This window comes from Squalius cephalus (genome assembly GCF_949319135.1).
Source record: "Squalius cephalus genome assembly, chromosome: 17".
In the NCBI taxonomy this organism is placed as follows: Eukaryota; Metazoa; Chordata; class Actinopteri; order Cypriniformes; family Leuciscidae; genus Squalius; species Squalius cephalus.
In genome coordinates this window covers 4,730,075-4,750,791 of record NC_137138.1, presented here as the reverse complement: position 1 = coordinate 4,750,791, position 20,717 = coordinate 4,730,075, and the positions used below count along the sequence as shown (strand labels likewise).

At 39.3% G+C, this 20,717-nt stretch overlaps 1 protein-coding gene across 3 annotated transcripts in view; it reads right to left on the bottom strand.

The window, feature by feature from the left end:
• Positions 1-20,717, bottom strand: part of LOC307144889 (synaptic vesicle glycoprotein 2C) — a 57,842-nt gene that overhangs the window by 13,894 nt on the left and 23,231 nt on the right. For all 3 annotated transcript variants that reach the window (XR_013818846.1, XM_079847586.1, XM_079847587.1), the window contains exons 3-8: positions 13,978-14,158; positions 10,986-11,137; positions 2,638-2,771; positions 1,165-1,254; positions 904-1,014; positions 235-323 (exon numbers count right to left, since the gene is read on the bottom strand). Coding sequence is in view for 2 of the 3 variants with exons in the window: in XM_079847586.1 (XP_079703712.1) it covers positions 235-323; positions 904-1,014; positions 1,165-1,254; positions 2,638-2,771; positions 10,986-11,137; positions 13,978-14,158 (757 nt within the window). In the remaining variant the exon portion in view is untranslated. The remainder of the gene's footprint in view (positions 1-234; positions 324-903; positions 1,015-1,164; positions 1,255-2,637; positions 2,772-10,985; positions 11,138-13,977; positions 14,159-20,717) is intronic.

The following is a 20,717-nucleotide window of genomic DNA, read 5'->3' as shown; positions in this document are numbered from 1 at the left end:
CGAATAGAAACGAAACGAATAGAATAGAATAGAATAGAATAGAATGGAATGGAATAGAAGAATAGAATAGAACAGAATAGAATCTGATGATATTGTAGTCTAAATGCTATGCAAACACTGTGTGATGACTATAATCACGGCTCCGCTGGGTATAATGTGTGTAACTACAGGGGTTGTGAATCAGGGGACGGTCGGGCCAATCAGACAGTGGATATTAGAGCCAAACGGTCTCACCCAAACGACAGCGAGAACCAGACGATGGCCAACTTCACAGTGTTGTCCTTGACGGGGTAATCCCAGCACTTCATGAACGTGAGCCAGATCTGCACACACACACACACACACACACACACACACAGTCAAGTAATGCCTAAAGTGCAAATAAAACACCTGTGATTTATGTACAATATGATTTGATTTCATCACACAGTTAAGAAATGCAAAGGCCAAGATGAATAATGTTTGCTGTTGTTGTGTTGTTGTCTGCTAAACACTGGATTTGGATTCTGCAACTATTATAATCCGGTACATTGCATATACGTGTGGGACGACTTATACCCGTGACAAATTCCTTCCTTGTATGTTTTGCATACTTGGCCAATAAAGTTGATTCAGATTAAGTTGATTAAGATGTTAGCCTATATATTTCTTGAGCACAAAATCATCATATTAGACTGATTTCTGAAGGATCATGTGACATTGAAGACTGGAGTAATGATGCTGAAAATTACATTTTAAAATGAATTTCACAGTATTACTTCAGAAGCATTTAAAAATCTTACCGACCCCAAACGTTTGAAAGCTAGTGTAAACTGCCTTAGAAACACAGTCTACATTAATGAATCCCTGGCACATGGTGTGTGTGTGTGTGTGTACAGGAGATCTGAGGGTTTGCTCACTCACTCCGTGCAGTTCGCTCTTGATCCGGAATAAGACTTTGAGCACAGGGTTTGCCGACTCCGACTGCATCTCCACCAGCTCATCCAGGTGTTTAGGGATCTTGATCCGGTTCACCTGCAGGGGGAGACAGAGAGACGTGACGTTCCCAGAGTGAGTGGGGTCAAGGGTCAAGCTGGTTATCTGTGGCCGATCTCGTTCACCACTGCTGGTTGAGTGTGTGTGTGTGTTGATGTGTGAGAGAAGACGAGAGTGTGTGTGACTCACAGTGAAGACTTTCTCCGGCTCTCCGCGCGCACGCATGTTAGTGTCATGAATCTGTTTGAGAACCATCCACGCCTCGTCATGTTTTCCCATCTGTAGATGAGAGAGTGCACAAATTAAAAACAATCTCAAGCCAAGTCATATTTATTTGTACAGCGCTTTTCACAGAACACATTGTTTCAAAGCATGATGCTAATATTTATAATATCTTCATGCCTTATAGTCACATTTAGCAGATTAGAGCTGGCCAATAAAGTTACATTTTGCGTCGATATAAACAATCAAGCAGCAGAGATTTGCTATATACAGTAGTATCGCTTCACGTGAATATACTGTATGTAAGCGGATACAGTTAGACATACACTACCGTTCAAACGTTTGGGGTCAGTAAGATTTTTAATGTTTTTAAAAGAAGTCTCTTCTGCTCACCAACACTGCATTTATTTGATAAAAAAAAAACAATTAAAAACAGTAATATTGTGAAATATTATGACAATTTAAAATGACTGTTTTCTATTTTAATATATTTTAAATTAGTGTCACATGATCCTTCAGAAATCACTCTAATATGATGATTTGATGCTAAAAAAACATTCATTATTATTATCAATGTTGAAAACAGTTGTGTACAAATTTTTTTCAAAATTCTTTGATGAATAGAAAGTTCAAAAGAACAGCATTTATTTAAAATAGAATATTTTCTAACATTATAAATGTCTTTACTGTCACTTTTGATCAGTTTAACTCATCCTTGATGAATAAAAGTATTGATTTATTTTATTTATTTCCCCCAAAAATAAAATTTTCATTCTTACTGACCCCAAACTTTTGAAGGGTAGTGTTTAATGTTACAAAAGCTTTAGATTTCAGATAAATGCTGTTCTTTTGAACTTTCTATTCATCAAAGCATCATGAAATAAAAATGTAAAAAACTGTTTTCAACATTGATAATAATCATAAATATTTCTTGAGCATCAAATTATCATATTAGAATGATTTCTGAAGGATCATGTGACACTGAAGACTGGAGTAATGATGCTGAAAATACAGCTTTGATCACAGGAATAAATGACACTTTACTATATATTCACATAGAAAACAGCTGTTTTAAATTGTCATAATATTTCACAATATTACTGTTTTTTTATTGTTTTTTATCAAATAAATGCAGCGTTGGTGAGCAGAAGAGACTTCTTTTAAAAACATTAAAAATCTTACTGACCCCAAACGTTTGAACGGTAGTGTATATATATCCAATTTTATATATAGAGTTGTGCGATAATACTGTTTACAACTATTTTACTACACTAGCAGTCAAAGTTTAGTTATTCCTGACTGTTTTCCTCAGATTTAAATAATAGTTCAGTAATGAAACAGTTGTTTCTCGTTTGGACTTTATGTTTAGTTTGATTTAGTTTCCTATTTCTATTTTGTAGTCCTTTTGGAACTGAATGTGACTATGCAGACTTTCATCACCTCCAGGTAGAAGCGTGGACTCTCCGGCATGAACGTGAGCGCCACGACCGCAGAGACACAGGGCAGCGCGCAGACCACCACAAACACACGCCAACTGTGGAACTGATACGCTGAACCCATACTGAAGCTCCAGCCTGCACACACACACACACACACACACACACACACACACACACACACACACACACACAGAGAACATTAAACAACCATAAACAGCTGAGAAAAAAACTTTGACATTTATTCCTTTCATTTGATTTAGCCCGAAACCACTTCCATATGAGAGAAAATACACAGTGTTCAGAAGAAAATGTAGATGAAGATGAAGTCAAAAACATGTTTGTTCTGTTGCACATGGAGTTCAACTTTAACCAGTTGTTTGAAATTTATTGACACTAATGTGAAGTTATTTATGTACAATTTAAAAGCACAAAACACCTATAACAAAAAGTACTGTGGCATTACCATGATAAAATGATGCTCTCAGATAATACTATTGTACTTTGACATACACCATAATTGATTAGCATTATTTACCATGGTATTTACATGATAGTCTAAGATACTTTATATCGCGTGTTTATCTATATTTAGAAACATGGTATTACTATGGTAACATCCCCAAAACAATGGTATTTAAAAATATTATTATTTACAATAATAACTCTGCACAGTACCATGGTGTTTTTTGGTTTTGTTGATGACACAATGCGGTTCAGTGCAACACAAAACACACAAGTGAATTCCACAAAAGCCTCTGCAACTAAATTTCACAGTGAATAAGTTTGTTTGGTGTGTGTGTGTGTGTAGGAGTCGATTAAGAATGCCTGCAGGAGTAATACTGCTAAAAAACCCCTCTCACTGAAAAATAATCATTAAAGTTGGTATCATTTTCCACATGGCTGCTGCTCTGACGCTGCGGAGAATGTCTAGAGGCGGAGCGGCACCATATGGTGTGTGTGTGTGTGTGTGTTTTATCCAGAAACTGAGAAACGGTGAGCGATGGAGCTGAGCAAGATGCTTACAGGACAGCTGCGGGGGAACGGAGAGGAACAAACGGAGACGCCTTGGAGGACAGAAAGGCCTTAGACCAGAAAAAGACGCTTAAAGGGAAATTCTGTCATCATTTACTCACTTCAGACACTACTGGAGTTTAGCAGAATGTTCACGCTGCTCTTTTCAATACAGTGACGGTGGACGAGGACTGGGGCTGATCCAGAGAACAGCACAAACACAGTTCATATGATCATATGTGGCAAAAGCTGACAGTTTGTTGAAGAGAAAATTAAAAGCATGATGATAGAATTTTCCTTTGTGGGTGAAAAACTTTCTTTAAACTCCATTTAAAACCTTTTTTTCTCCCTTTCAATATACACAGTACAAACTTCAGGAGTATTACTGAATGGGGGATCAAGCCTGCAATGCAAACAAAATGAAACTGAACTGAACTGAACGAACTGAACTGAACTGAACTGAACGAACTGAACTGAACTGAACTGAACTGAACTGAACTAAACGAACTGAACTGAACTGAACTGAACGAACTGAACTGAACTGTACTGAACTGAATGAACTGAACTGAACAGAACTGAACTAAACGAACTGAACTGAACTGAACTGAACTAAACGAACTGAACTGAACTGAACGGAACTGAACTGAACTGAACTGAACGAACTGAACTGAACTGTACTGAACTGAACGAACTGAACTGAACTGAACTGAACGAACTGAACTGAACTGTACTGAACTGAACGAACTGAACTGAACTGAACTGAACTAAACGAACTGAACTGAACTGAACTAAACGAACTGAACTGAACTGAACTGAACTGAACGAACTGAACTGAACGAACTGAACTGAACTGAACTGAACTGAACGAACTGAACTGAACTGAACTGTACTGAACTGAACTGAACGGAACTGAACTGAACGAACTGAACTGAACTGTACTGAACTGAACTGAACTGAACTAAACGAACTGAACTGAACTGAACTGAACTAAACGAACTGAACTGAACTGAACGGAACTGAACTGAACTGAACGAACTGAACTGAACTGTACTGAACTGAACGAACTGAACTGAACTGAACTGAACGAACTGAACTGAACTGTACTGAACTGAACGAACTGAACTGAACTGAACTGAACTAAACGAACTGAACTGAACTGAACTAAACGAACTGAACTGAACTGAACTGAACTGAACGGAACTGAACGAACTGAACTGAACGAACTGAACTGAACTGAACTGAACTGAACGAACTGAACTGAACTGAACTGTACTGAACTGAACTGAACTGAACTGAACTGAACTGAACGAACTGAACTGAACTGAACTGAACTGAACTGAACTGAACTGAACGAACTGAACTGAACTGAACTGAACTGAACTGAACTGTACTGAACTGAACTGAACGGACAGGAATGGAACTGAGCTGAATGAAACTGAATGAAACGAAACTATACTAAAGTAAACTAAACTAAATAATCTGGAAGCAAAAAAATTTAAAGCTTCACATAATACATGTATTGAATAAATATTTTAATTGATATGTAAATAATGATAATTACATGCATACATATATATATAAATAAATCAGCCAATTAAAAAATTACACACACATATAATATATATATATATATATTGGATCATCAAAGGTCAGCAGCAAAAAAATTGATTAATAAAGTGAGATTAAATACATAAAGTGTATTTGTGTAACATTTAATTATTGCAGTTCTGTGTTATTTTGTTTTTCTGTTTTTCACTGTTTTTATTATTTTCAAGGAATATATATATATAATGTATTTATAGCTTATAGCTATAGTTATATTTTCTGTTTTGTCCATAGAGCTGGTTATATTTACACTCTTTGCAGTTTGCTGATTATGCAAAAACCCACTGTATAAGTGGTAATATCACACACACACACGCACACACGCACACACACACACACACACACACACACACACACTGAGTAGTCTCTGAGCACTAATGTCTTCTAGCTTCTAATGCAATTACTCTCTCTCGGCTGTAAGAGGCCGTAGGGGACACACAGAAACATCACCACAGAGACCAAAGTTATTACATCCTTAAAACCTGCGCACTCACAGCCTCTCTCTCTTACGCTGCATACTATATCCATCCGAAATACTATATCTGCATACTATATCCATCCGAAATACTATATCTACATACTATATCCATCCTAAATACTATATCTGCATACTATATCCATCCGAAATACTATATCTGCATACTATATCCATCCGAAATACTATATCTGCATACTATATCCATCCTAAATACTATATCTGCATACTATATCCATCCTAAATACTATATCTGCATACTATATCCATCCGAAATACTATATCTGCATACTATATCCATCCGAAATACTATATCTGCATACTATATCCATCCGAAATACTATATCTGCATACTATATCCATCCGAAATACTATATCTGCATACTATATCCATCCTAAATACTATATCTACATACTATATCCATCCGAAATACTATATCTGCATACTATATCCATCCGAAATACTATATCTGCATACTATATCCATCCGAAATACTATATCTGCATACTATATCCATCCGAAATACTATATCTGCATACTATATCCATCCGAAATACTATATCTGCATACTATATCCATCCTAAATACTATATCTACATACTATATCCATCCTAAATACTATATCTGCATACTATATCCATCCTAAATACTATATCTGCATACTATATCCATCCGAAATACTATATCTGCATACTATATCCATCCTAAATACTATATCTACATACTATATCCATCCGAAATACTATATCTGCATACTATATCCATCCGAAATACTATATCTGCATACTATATCCATCCGAAATACTATATCTGCATACTATATCCATCCGAAATACTATATCTACATACTATATCCATCCGAAATACTATATCTGCATACTATATCCATCCGAAATACTATATCTGCATACTATATCCATCCGAAATACTATATCTGCATACTATATCCATCCGAAATACTATATCTGCATACTATATCCATCCGAAATACTATATCTGCATACTATATCCATCCGAAATACTATATCTACATACTATATCCATCCGAAATACTATATCTGCATACTATATCCATCCTAAATACTATATCTACATACTATATCCATCCTAAATACTATATCTACATACTATATCCATCCTAAATACTATATCTGCATACTATATCCATCCTAAATACTATATCTGCATACTATATCCATCCGAAATACTATATCTGCATACTATATCCATCCGAAATACTATATCTACATACTATATCCATCCGAAATACTATATCTGCATACTATATCCATCCTAAATACTATATCTGCATACTATATCCATCCGAAATACTATATCTGCATACTATATCCATCCGAAATACTATATCTGCATACTATATCCATCCGAAATACTATATCTGCATACTATATCCATCCAAAATACTATATCTGCATACTATATCCATCCAAAATACTATATCTGCATACTATATCCATCCGAAATACTATATCTGCATACTATATCCATCCTAAATACTATATCTGCATACTATATCCTTGTATATTACAAGATCAGAAATACTGTGTCCTAAATGATAGTACACTCGGAGTAAGCCAAATGTGCTCAGACGGTTTCATGTACACTATTATCTCAGAGACAGGACACACAATGGTAGACAATGTTCATCTCAGATTTTTCTCCTAAAATTCCTGAGAAAATTACTCAAGTAAGTCAGTACCCTAGTGAAAAAACCTATACCAAAATGTATTTGAAATAGAAGTATTCTTCAAATCCATTAACATATTTACTGACACATCGTTTGAAACTTACTGATATAAATATTATAGTTCAACTTTATGTGGAGTACTACTTTATTGCACAATGTACTTTTTTTGTTATTAAAAAACAAAAAAACAAAGCCCAGGTGAGAAAAAGTAATTTCCATAAAAAGTAACTAAGGGAGTAAAGCCATATTTATATATATATGTATTAGGGCTGTCAAACGATTAATCGCGATTAATCGCATCCAAAATAAAAGTTTGTTTTTACATAATACGTGTGTGTACGGTGTATAATTATTTTCTATATATAAATACACACACATGCATGTATATATTTAAGAAATATTTGCATGTATATACTGTGTATATATATTTACATTATATATAATTTATATTATATATAAATATTTTATATATAAATAACACATTTTCTTAAATATATATATGCATGTGTGTGTATTTATATATAGAAAATAATTATACTCCGTACACAGACATATATTATGTAAACACAAACTTTTATTTTGGATGCGATTAATCGCGATTAATCGTTTGACAGCCCTAATATATATATACACACACACACAAAAATAACTAAATAAAACAAATGTAAATAGGTTTCATATATAAACCCTAAAGGCTGAGTTCATTATGTGGCGTCTCACACAGATGCGTTTACTCCAGACGGATCAATATCTGGCACATGTGCTCCGGATAAAAAGAGAGCAAGTCTGGATCACTTTTTGGCAGTGGTAATAACACTCATTACAGGGCCGCAGCACTCCGTGTGTGTGTGTGTGTGTGTGTGTGTGAGGAATAACCCCACGGGTGCGTGTTTATCAGTCACCATAGAGAATCTCATTATATAGATTATGTGTGTAATAGAGTGTGTTCATGGACCACTGACTCTAAAGAGACACACCAGCGCAACACAGTGAATAACGCAGCGCATCGGTATTCACTGCAGCTCCAGCTTCCATCACAAACTAGCTAAACCAGAGCTTAACAACTGAATATTGAATATAATGTATGGCTATAATACTTAATTGAGGAACAATGATCATATTAACCATCACAGATGGCATCCATGTAGATAAAAACTAGCATAGACCAGCTGACTTAATAACAATCTTAACACCAGCTAACAAAAGACTAGCATCACCTGTCTAAAAGTAAAAGTTTCTACTTCAGAAGTTGGAGGACGTGCAGAACACACACACACACGCACACACACACTGTCTGAAGTCCTTCACCTGCCTCTCGCCCGCTCCTGCAGTGATGAAGGCATTGCGGCAGAACCGTTTCAGCACACGCCACTGCCTCCTGACCACAGAAACAGTGCTAAAACAAGAGACGCTAATCAATTGACCTCAATTACCAGCACAGTATCTCGCAGAACACCAGCAGTCCCGTATATATCTGCGCTTGTTTACACTCCCACGGAAAATTACCCATCATCCTCTCATAATGAGATGATGAAGGACAGAGAGGCTTTCTGTTCAGCAGAAGAGCACGAAAGGCTTCCCAGAGGATCCGTTATGTGATATCAGCACAGACATTTGCCACATTCTCAACAAATTGCATCTTGTTCGGTGCTGATGTGTGATATGCTAGCAGGATAGCAGAATTTTGCTTAAATTGAAAACAAATCTGAAACCGTGTCAATGCAAAGCAGCCGTACAGATCACTGTTTCTACTGATTAAGTAGAAGTACTGGAGAAGGGCTGGATATAGAGTTCAGTGATGCACGGGTCAATGTATAAGCAAACCGCACCCGACCGACGTTTTCAACTAACCCGCCCGCAACTCGGACCGCAAAAAAAGAAAAAGAGAATATTGTACCCGACCCGCTTCCTGACCCGCATTTTTTAAAAGTAGCAAATGCTCATCGTAGCGTCTTAATATAACTTAATATATTCTAAGTTTGTCAAGAATTATAAAAAATCGTCAATAAGCTCAGAATTTGTACTAAAATAGTCTAAAAATGTTTAGTTTTAAAAACAATTTTAAAAAGCTGGTTATGTCTATTTTGATGTTTCTGCACAAGTTCAGCAGACAGTGAGGTTCGGGTTTGTTCCGATCAGAGCTCGTGAGCGGAGAGCGCATTTCTGAATATTCCGCTACGCTGACTCATTCTGCAGGGTCGCTCGCCCAACCCAGATATAAAGCTCGCATAAAGCTTGCCACAAAGAACCGGTTAAAGTAGGCCTAATGATTATGAATGTGTCTAAATTAGCAAGGAGACATTTAATTGTTTAGTAATAAACTGGTGTTTTCTGTGTCGCTGCAAAGATGAAGTTGACGATCCGGAGATTGCGGACTCGCCATGAACGCCAGAGAGAAATGGTTTGAATATTTTCGTTTAAAAATAGACATTTCAAGCTTTCTGTAATATATAGCTTATATTTCTCAAATCTGTGAGGCACAAGCTGAGTTTCGGCGCCGTCCAGTTCACATGCAATTGCAAGTGATCGAGCCGGCGCCTTATTACATTGTCTGCTATATATTTGCTTCTTATTTATTAAATACGGGCAATTGATTGATAAAACATTGATCAAAATTAAGATACAATTTATACAAAACGAAAATCTTTTAAAAAGAGCTTTCTATAAAACAAAACTTAATGAAGTCGTCAAAATCATGTTTTACCAAAAACAGCGCCGTTGCTAGGAGGGCGCCAGCGCCTCTGCCTTTCAGCGCCTCTGCCTTTCAGCGCCTCTGCCTCACGAGCGGATGATAGCCCTGAAGACGCCTAGCAATGATATACCTTTAGTTAAGTTATAACTTAAGAGTCTTCGTAGCTCGCTAAGAGACAATGTTATCGGAAAATGCAGCCCAGGTATGATGCGTATGATGCGTAATGGAGATTCCCAAAGCGCTCTTCTTTGGTAAGAATCATGGAGAGCGATCGCGGATTTACTTTTAACAATGCAACAAAATATTTAAAGAGCATCAAGCTATTAAAATCTAGATTATGTATACGCACAGATAATATAACAGTAGGCTATATTGGTCAATATTTTTTTATTAGGTTAAGCAGTGATTGGATAACGTTTTTTTTTATTTAACGTTTTTAATTTAAGGCCCACCCACTGGCCCATCCAAAACTGGAATCCTGGCGCCGTGCCATGGTTGGTTGCTCTTTCTATTTGTGTATTTGCGGAGCTTCCACTCCCCAGTCTTAACCTTTTCTCTTGCCGCCTCCATCTCTACCTGCAGACTGAGCTCGTGTGTCATCTTCGCGCCAATTATTCAGCCAAAAGTGTAGGCCTATGTATTTCATAGAAAATTGTGTCTAGTACTATATAAATTACAAAGGTTTAATTGGCATCTTTATTTCAAACGACCTGACCGACCGCGACCCGAATATCATTAAAAATTTTTTTGGATGACTCGTAACGACCGCAGGCACCCGCTCATTTTGGATCAACCCGCGCATCACTGATAGAGTTGTACTGGAGCTTTGTGATTGGTCGGTTGGTGCTGTCACTCACCATAGTGTGGTATAATGGCCCAGGCCATGGCCGAGGCGTAGATCCCGCCCACCATCCAGAACATGCAGAGCCAGCTCAGGTGTTCCCCACGCTTCTCACGGGCCAGACACTCCGCAAAGTACGAGAACACGATGGGAACCGCCCCGCCAATCCTGCAAAGGAGTGTGGGAAATCAAGAATTTTTCACAAAACCAGTCACATGAGTCAATTTTTTGACATTGAGATTTATACGTCATCTGAAAGATGAATAAATAAGCTTTCCATTGATGTATGGTTTGTTAGGATATTACAATATTTGGTCGAGATACAGCTACTGAAAATCTGGAATCTGAGGGTGCAAAAAAATCAAAACATTGAGAAAATCTTCTTTAAAGTTCTACATTTATGTTCACGATTGTGCTGCATTCACTCACAAAAATAATTGTTTTATATATTCACGGTTGGAAATTTACTAAATATCTTCATGGAACATGATCTTTACTTAATGTTTAATGATTTTTGGCATAAAAGAAAAATGGATAATTTTGACCCATATAATGTATTGTTGGCTATTGCCACAAATAAACCCGTGCGACTTATGACTGGTTTTGTGATCCAGGGTCACATATATATATTTAATTGATCATTTTAATTTATTTAAAAAATAACCTTTGCAAATATATTTTAAGATTTATTCTAGTTTTTGAAAGAAGTCTCTTCTGCTCACCAAGGCTGCATTTATTTGATCAAAAATACAGTAAAATAGTCAAATATTACAAATTAAAACAGCTGTTTTCTATGTGAATATATTTTCAAATGTAATGTATTCCTCTGATCAAAGCTGAATTGTCAGCATCGTTACTCCAGTCTTCAGTGTCACATGATCCTTCAGAAATCACTCTAATATGATGATTTGATGCTCAAGAAATATTTTTTATTATTAGTATCAATGTTGAAAATAGTTGTGCTGCAGAATATTTTTGTGGAAACCTTAGTACATGTTCTTAAGGATCTTTTAAGAACAGCATTTATTTGAAATACATTCTTTGGTAACATTATATATGTCTTTACTGTCACTTTTGATCAGCTTAATGCATCATTGATATATATATATATATATATATATATATATATATATATATATATATATATGTGTGTGTGTGTGTGTGTGTGTGTGTGTGTGTGTGTGTGTGTTCATTATTAGCTTGCTTACATCGATTCATTTAATTAAATAATCCCTGAATAAAACAAGTATCAAAAATGATTGAAGGGGATTCATTCACACAGGATTCCTTTGCGCTGTTTTTAACACCGACTAAATTACACAAATAAATACATAAATGTGAATACAGTTCATCAAATAAAATCAGCAAAGTTAAAAAATGAATAAATTGTCTTATGCTCTTTCTTTGTGATGCATCTAGCTATTTTTGGGCCTCTACTGTGTGTTGCAGTCTGCATGACCTCTGACCCCCGGCTTCAGACGCTGATTCAGTCTGGAGTCACTGCAAGACCACGAGACCACGCTCAAATTCAGTTAGCAATACAACCCTCTCTCTCCTCGTACATTACGGCTCTGTGTCAGGAGGTTAAAACAACTGTGACATTGCAGAAGTGCTTGAAGAGAGACAGAGGAGCAGTGTGTGTGTGTGTGTGTGTGTGTGTGTTTTATTCTCAGACAGCAGACATGATGGAGTTGTGCTGTATTCCTCTGTATTCAGGATATTCCTACGGCATATTTCCAGCTTCTGAAGTGGTCCAATAATCAGAAGATGATTCAAAAGGAGCAATATGTCAATGCTACCATTTGTTTTGCTACCATTTGTTTGTACGATTATCAGAAAAGATCATTTCAGTGTTTTACACACGTTTTCTGGCTCTATAAACATTTGCAAAACAGATTAACTTATCATGCACCACTGACTCACTGATGCATTAATTTGCTTAACAATAACTGTTTATTATTAACTACTTGCATGGCATCATACATCCATATCACATCAAATCAAAGGCTGATTTCAAGCCTGGTCCAAATAATCCCAGACGGCAAAATAGTGTCAGCCCAGATCCGGCCCACATCTGGTACACGTGGAATCCACACGTACCAGATGTGGGCCGGATCTGGGCCGACACTATGTTGCTGTCTGGGATCAAGTTGAGCACACATGAAATTATAAATACCAGTGGAAACCTCAGGATTTTACTTCAATTTAATGTTAAAAGTCACTATAAATCAGTGGTTACACTTTATTTTAAGGTGTCATTGTTACAGTGTAATTATATATTTAAGTATTGAGTAATTAACAATGTACTTACTGTAGGATGAGGGTAGGATTAGGCTTTGGTTGAGGGTTAGTTGCATGTAATTATGCATAATTTACTGTTAAACTTTACTGTTATTACTATGGTAAAACATAAAACACATAAAATTATAAATACCAGTGGGAACCTTGGGATTTTCTTTCAATCATGTCATTCCAAACAAATAAGACTTTTTTTAATTCAGATTTAATAAGACTTTATTGAATTTCACTCTGATAACTATAACTTTGCACCTGCATGTCAACTATCTCTCATTAGAGTATTAGTAGACTGTTAGGTTAGGGTTCGGGTTAGTAGAATAAACTGATATGTACTTACAAAGTTACTTATAGTCAGTAGAATGATTGTTGAGGAGCATTAAAATAAAGTGTTAGCCGATATTAAGCAGACAGTCAACTAATACTCTAATGACTGCTAGTTTACATGTAGCTGCAAAGTTACTTATAGTTAGCAGAATGTCTGGTGGGAAAAGAAAAGAAAGTGGACCATTGAAATAAAGTGTTACCCAAAAATCTTACGGGTTTGGGCGAGTAATCAATGGCATAATTTTATTTTTGTGTGAACTACCCCTTTAAGAACGCTCTGAATGACCTTTCCCACACTGCATTAGCTAAGTAAAGGAAAGATCATCAAAGTCGAAGATGGATGGTTTCCTCCATTCATCCTCATGGAATATGAGCGAGAGACTCACCCGAATCCCGAGAACATCCTGCAGAAGAGGAAGGTGCCGTAGCCCTGAACGAAGGACGAGAGGAAGGAGAAGAAGCCGTTGACTGACATACACACCAGCAGACACTGCCGTCGGCCCACCTTATCTGACAGACCGCCCCAGAAGAACGCTCCCACCATCATTCCCAGATACACCACACTGCCTGCAGGGGGAAAAGCAGGAGGTCACCATCATCATCATCATCATGAAACCACATACTACACACACACACACATTCTTGTCCATCTATCTTTGTGAGGACATTCACTGACACAATGCAGTCTCTAGCTTTTCACCCTAACCTTACCCATCACAACTAAGGCCATGTACACAATGCAGCTCAATTCAGTTCAGTTCTTAGTGCTTAATCTCGTTCTGTACACACACAGTTCAGTCATTTGACGACCGCACTCTACAACCGAATTAAAGGGGTGGTTGATTATGATTTGACTTTTCTAACTTTAGTTAGTGTGTAATGTTGCTGTTTGATCATAAACAACATCTGCAAAGTTACAACGCTCAAAGTTCAAAGTAAAGGGAGATATTTGCTTTTAAAGAAATCGCTTTTTAAGGACTACACGAGCTTCCTCCCGGGTTAGTGACATCACAAACCCCAAAATTTACATAAATCCCTCCCCCCGGAAACGCGATTTATAGATTATCATGACAGATTATGCTAATCAATGACTTGAAGATAGTTATCTCCACATAAATTCATCAACTAACCATTCAGAAACGTCTTGTTGCTTCTACATGTTGTCACTTCTTCTTGAGTCTCTCCATCTTTATCCGACTCCGGTTTGAAAATAAAAGGCTAAAAGTGTTTGAAATGTTCAGTGTGTGTCTACGCGAGGTAATCGGAGCTGCTAACACACACACAAGCTCTTGAAGCTCCGCCCTCTGTGCCGGGAGCAGCAGCTCATTTGCATTTAAAGGGACACACACAAAACGAGTGTGGGGTATTTTGAGCTTAAACTTCACATACACACTCTGGGGACATCAGAGACTTATTTAACATCTTGTGAAAAGGGCATTACAGGACCCCTTTAACTCCCAAAAAATGCAGGTAGTGACACCCAAGTTTACAAAAGTTCTACGCAGTGTGTACAGAACCGAACTCAATAACTGGCAGTAAATGGCGTATTTTAACCATAGACTGTATAAAATTGCCATCTTGACAGCGCGTCACTCCCGGATAAACGAAAATGGGCAAAGAGGCGGGATTAGCTGAGGCGACGTGATGGTTAACAGACAGCAGACAAACGGCTAGTAGTGATAGCAGCGGCAATCCACCTGTCACTCAAGTGGCCACGCCCTTAATTATGCAGAACTTTAAGGCTTAATATAATTTAAACGGATGAGTTATAAAAAAATTCACCCCCCTCACAGTTGTCATGAAGGGCAAAATTAGCTATATAGACCAAAACCAATTTTTCTACCAGGCTGTAAACATGTTTTTTTCTGCTGTAAAGTTGAGCATTTTAACATGGGGGTCTATGGGATTGACTCTCTTTTGGAGCCTGTCTCTAGTGGCCAGTCGGTGAATTGCAGTTTAAGTCACTTCCGTGTCGGATTCAAGAGAGAGACCGGAAAGTTGGCGCTTGATTTTAACGTGAATCAGAGATGCAACAAATCACAGGGAAAAGCAGTACGAGCTTTGACTCATTCATGTTGATCACGCCCACAATAAACTGAAATAAATCCAAATACTTTATGCTGAAAATAAGACCATCATTTCACAACCCACACCTGTTCACTTTAATAACTCCATAAACCTGATCGCTTTATGAGCCAAGCTTAAACAACAAGCTCAAAACTCTAATAATAAGTGGACGTGGCAACACTGCAAATTTAACTGTGACATAAAAAGAAATGTATCAATGCCTCAGATGTTTCTTTTGCCCTTTCTTTGGATAAATAAAACAGACACAAGTGAGTCAATAGTTGTCATTCAGTAAGAAAGAATATAGAGATATAAAATGAATGTGGAGACAGTTTGAGACATTGTTGAGATCTCTTCTGAAACTCATCTCTCTCAGAAATTCTCCATTTGATTTGCATTTAACCTCACTTCTGTCTAACAACTGAGATAATAAAGAGATCTCATTAGAGATTTTCCCTATGTGGTCAATAACTGCAACATAAATAACACACACAGCTGTTATTAGTTTCATTGATCCGTTTCCATCACCCCGAGCCACAGTAAAGTTTGAAAGGGCAAATTTAAAGGGACAGCTCACCAAAAAATGTGAAAACACACACACACACACACACACACACACACACACACACACACACACACACAAAGATTTATTGTCATTATCTACATATTTATGAGGTTTAATATTCTTTTGTGTTTCGTAGAAGAAAGAAAGTCATACTGGTTTTGATCAACATGAGAGTGAGTAAATAATGACAGAATATTAATTTTTAGATGAGGAAAGTTTAGCCAAAATTGAAAGTTCATCTCATATTGTTCGAAACCTGCAACTTCTGGTTGTAAAATGCTTCTGGCGACAAACAGTTTTGTTTGTTCACATCTTGTGGAATGCATCCATGATATCCTAAGACAATATATAGCTAACAAACACACCTGAGCTCAGTAAATAAGAACTGAAGATGATCTACACCGGGCTTTTATTCACTCAAGATGTGCAATGCTTCGACAGAAAGGATAACAGGAATATATCAATCATTGTTCCTTTATTCCAGCTGTGAGTTCAGAAGGACGGGTTGATCATCACTCATTCCATCCAGTAAATACACACACACACACACACACACACACACACACACACACACACACACACACACACACACACACACACACACACACACACACACACACACACAAATATATAACAGAATAAATCCAGTCCTGTCCACTCATTCAGGATAAAGTAATAAAAATGCAAATTTATGTTGTAGAATGTAAAGTGAAGGCCATTTGATATGCACGAGCTCGACCAATGAAAACACAGAGGCGCATCTCTGTCTATCTTTCAGTGCTATTTGGTGTTCTTCATCCCTGGCGTTCTCTTTGAGAGTATGAGGAGGAGTGTGTGTTATCTCGCTGTGCAGACGTGACGGGCCGCCCTGGTCATCCATTACTGTCAGACAGCACTGAATACTGCGGCTCGCTCTCGCTTTCTAGACTGATGCGCTATATTCAGCAAAAGAGCTGCTTTCACAGAGCCACATCTACAGTATTACAGTCACTGATCTTTCCATAAAGCACTTTAATATGTGCTATATTTTTACATACAGTATACAGTATATACATACTGTGTGTAAAAATATTCTACTAAAATTCTCTACTACAGGAAAAACTATAAAAAAAGCTTTTGGCTGTAGCTTTAGCATATTATAGTGCCCCTATTATGCTATTTTAAAGGCTCCTAATTGTGCTTTGGAGTCTCCTACAATAGTTTAACATGCATCTAAGGTCAAAAAATATTTTTTTCATAATATACATTGCAGCATCGCCTCATTTCTCAGAGTCTGAAAACGGTTCGATGAAGGGTCTCTCGAAAACCCTCCTTTCCGAGAGCCTACTCTGCTCTGATTGGTCGGATGGCCCAGTCTGTTGTGATTGGTCTACTCTGCTCTGATTGGTCAGTTGGCCCAGTCTGTTGTGATTGGTCTGCTCTGCTCTGATTGGTCAGATGGCCCAGTCTGTTGTGATTGGTCTACTCTGCTCTGATTGGTCAGATGGCTCCGTCTGTTGTGATTGGTCTACTCTGCTCTGATTGGACAGATGACCCAGTCTGTTGTGATTGGTCTACTCTGCTCTGATTGGTCAGATGGCTCAGTCTGTTGTGATTGGTCTACTCTGCTCTGATTGGTCAGATGGCTCAGTCTGTTGTGATTGGTCTACTCTGCTCTGATTGGACAGATGGCTCAGTCTGTTGTGATTGGTCTACTCTGCTCTGATTGGACAGATAATAATAATAATAATAATAACTTTGACTTTTATAGCGCCTTTCAAGAAACCCAAGGCCGCTTTACAAGGGGTGGGAACTGGTTGGGGGGGGGGGGGGGGGGGGGGTTAGAGACCAAAGGCCTCTGTGAACAAGTATGCCTTGAGGTGCTTTTTGAAGGACAACAGTGTGGGGGCATGACGTATGTGGAGAGGTAGTTTGTTCCAGAGGGTGGGGGCAGAAACACAGAATGCTCTATCACCAAAGGTCCGTAGCCTGGTGCGAGGAGTGGCAAGCTGGTCCTTGTCAGAGGATCGCAGGGACCTTGGCTGTGAGCAACGGTGGAGGAGATCTGCGAGGTACTGGGGTGCAAGTCCATGGAGTGATTTGTAGGTTAGGAGCAGGATTTTATATGAAATGCGGGATTTGACAGGGAGCCAGTGAAGCTTCTTGAGTGTGGGGGTGATGTGCTGCCATGGCTTCGATCGTGTCAGGACCCTGGCAGCTGAGTTTTGGACATACTGCAGTCTATCCAGGGTCTTACTGGGCAGACCATACAGTACACCATTGCAGTAGTCCAAGCGGGATGTGATGAAGGCATGGATGAGTGTTTCAGTCACAGAGTCAGAGAGTGATGGCCGGAGTCTGGAGATGTTTTTGAGGTGAAAGAACGCCGACTTGGTGGTGGTTTTGATATGGGCCTGGAGTGAGAGTATGGGGTCCAGGATGACACCAAGGTTGCGTACCTCTGGGGATGGCCTGATGGTATAGCCATCCACAACCAGGAAAAGATCACCAACCTTCTTAGCCAGTGATGGGGGGGCCACCACCAAGAGCTCCGTCTTCTTATTATTAAGTTTGAGTAGGTTGGCAGTCATCCAAGTTTTTATTTTATGCAGGCAGTCGACAAGGGATATGGGAGGAAGCTGAGCCGAGGGTTTGGTGCTTATGTAGAGCTGTGTATCGTCAGCATAGCAGTGAAAACTGAGTCCATGGTGACGAATGATTTGACCAAGGGGGAGCATGTAAATGGTGAACAGAAGGGGGCCAAGTACCGATCCCTGGGGCACACCATGATTGACTGGAGCAGGGGTTGAGTTTGAGTCTTTGATGGTGATGTATTGTTTCCTACCGGAGAGGTAAGACTGAAACCAGGAAAGAGCAGAGTCAGTGAGTCCTAAGTATTCATGAAGGCGGTTGAGGAGGATGGCGTGGGAGACAGTGTCAAAAGCCGCAGAGAGGTCCAGGAGGATGAGGAGACTGATGAGGCCATTATCGGCAGCTGTGAGGAGGTCATTCATGATTTTGATGAGGGTGGTCTCGGTGCTATGGTGGGGTCTGAAGCCAGATTGGAAGGGTTCACAGAGCTCATGGTGGGACATGTGTTGCTGTAGCTGAACAGCCACAGCTCTTTCCAGAATTTTGCTGAGGAAGGGAAGGTTGGATATAGGGCGGTGGTTGCTGGGATCATCCGGGTCCAAGCCAGGCTTTTTCAGTGTGGGGATCACCACAGCAGTTTTGAAGCTGGTGGGGACCACCCCTAGTGCCAGCGAGATGTTGATGATACTAGCCATGGCAGGGCACAGGGTAGGCAAACATGCCTTTACCAAGGTAGTAGGCATGGGGTCCAGCTTGCAGAAGGTGGACTTAGCTTTAGACACCAGGTCCATGACTTGGTTGTGTTCCAGGGCGGCAAAGGAGGAGAGAGAGCACTGTGGTGGGTGGACTGAGGCAGTTGAGTTGAAGTCCAGCAGTTGATGGGCAGGAATGGACGGAATTCCTGTCTGGTGAAGCTGCTGATAAATGGTGTCCACCTTTTCCTGAAAAAACCTGCTGAATTCTGAGCAGAGTTCAGCAGCATCAGAGGGTTGGGGGGCATCTGGGGGGCGGAGAAGACGGTTGATCGTTGAGAAGAGACGCTTGGGATGGTTCTGTTGATTATTGATGAGAGTGGAGTAGTATGATGTTTTTGCCTGAGAGAGAGCTTTTTTGTAGTCCCTGACATGGTCTTTGAAGATCTCGTGATGGACAACAAGGCCAGATTTTTTGTGCAGTCTTTCAAGCCGCCGCCCAGCCGCTTTCATGAGGCGGAGCTCAGGGGTGAACCAAGGAGCTGGCTGGGTGAAGGAGATGGACCGGGTCTTCAGAGGGGCTACTGCATCCAGGCTCAGAGAGAGGGCGGTATTGTAGCGCTCCACAAGGCCATCTGCAGTATGGCAGGTAGGATGCGAGGCAAGGTGTGTTGCAAGCATGTTTGACAGCGTGGGTGTGGACACGCGCCTGATGTTCCTGAATGTGATTGTTCGTTTAGCACGGTGCTTAGGTTGTGGCATCGGTACAGAAAACTGGACGGCATGGTGGTCCGACACAGCGAGGTCAAGGCACTCGAGGTGAACAGGGGTTAAGCCAAAGGTACACACCAGGTCCAAGGTATGCCCTTTGACATGTGTGGGACCCTGCACATGCTGTGACACATTGAAACAGTCCAGGAGAGACAGGAACTCAGCAGCAAAAGGGCAACTGCTAGAGTCCACATGGATGTTAAAATCTCCCATAATGATGGTGGACGGGGACATGGGGCAGACAGCTGTGAGTAACTCAGAAAACTCAGAGAGAAAAGTGTTGGAAGCTTTTGGAGGGCGGTAGACAAGGACTACCTGGAGCTGTGCAGCCCCAGCCAACACAAAATGAATATATTCAAAAGTTGCAGAGTTTGTGGGGAGCTCCTTAACAAGAATGTCAGAGCGGTGAATAACAGCCAACCCACCACCACGGCCCTGACAGCGAGGCTTTTGGATGTAA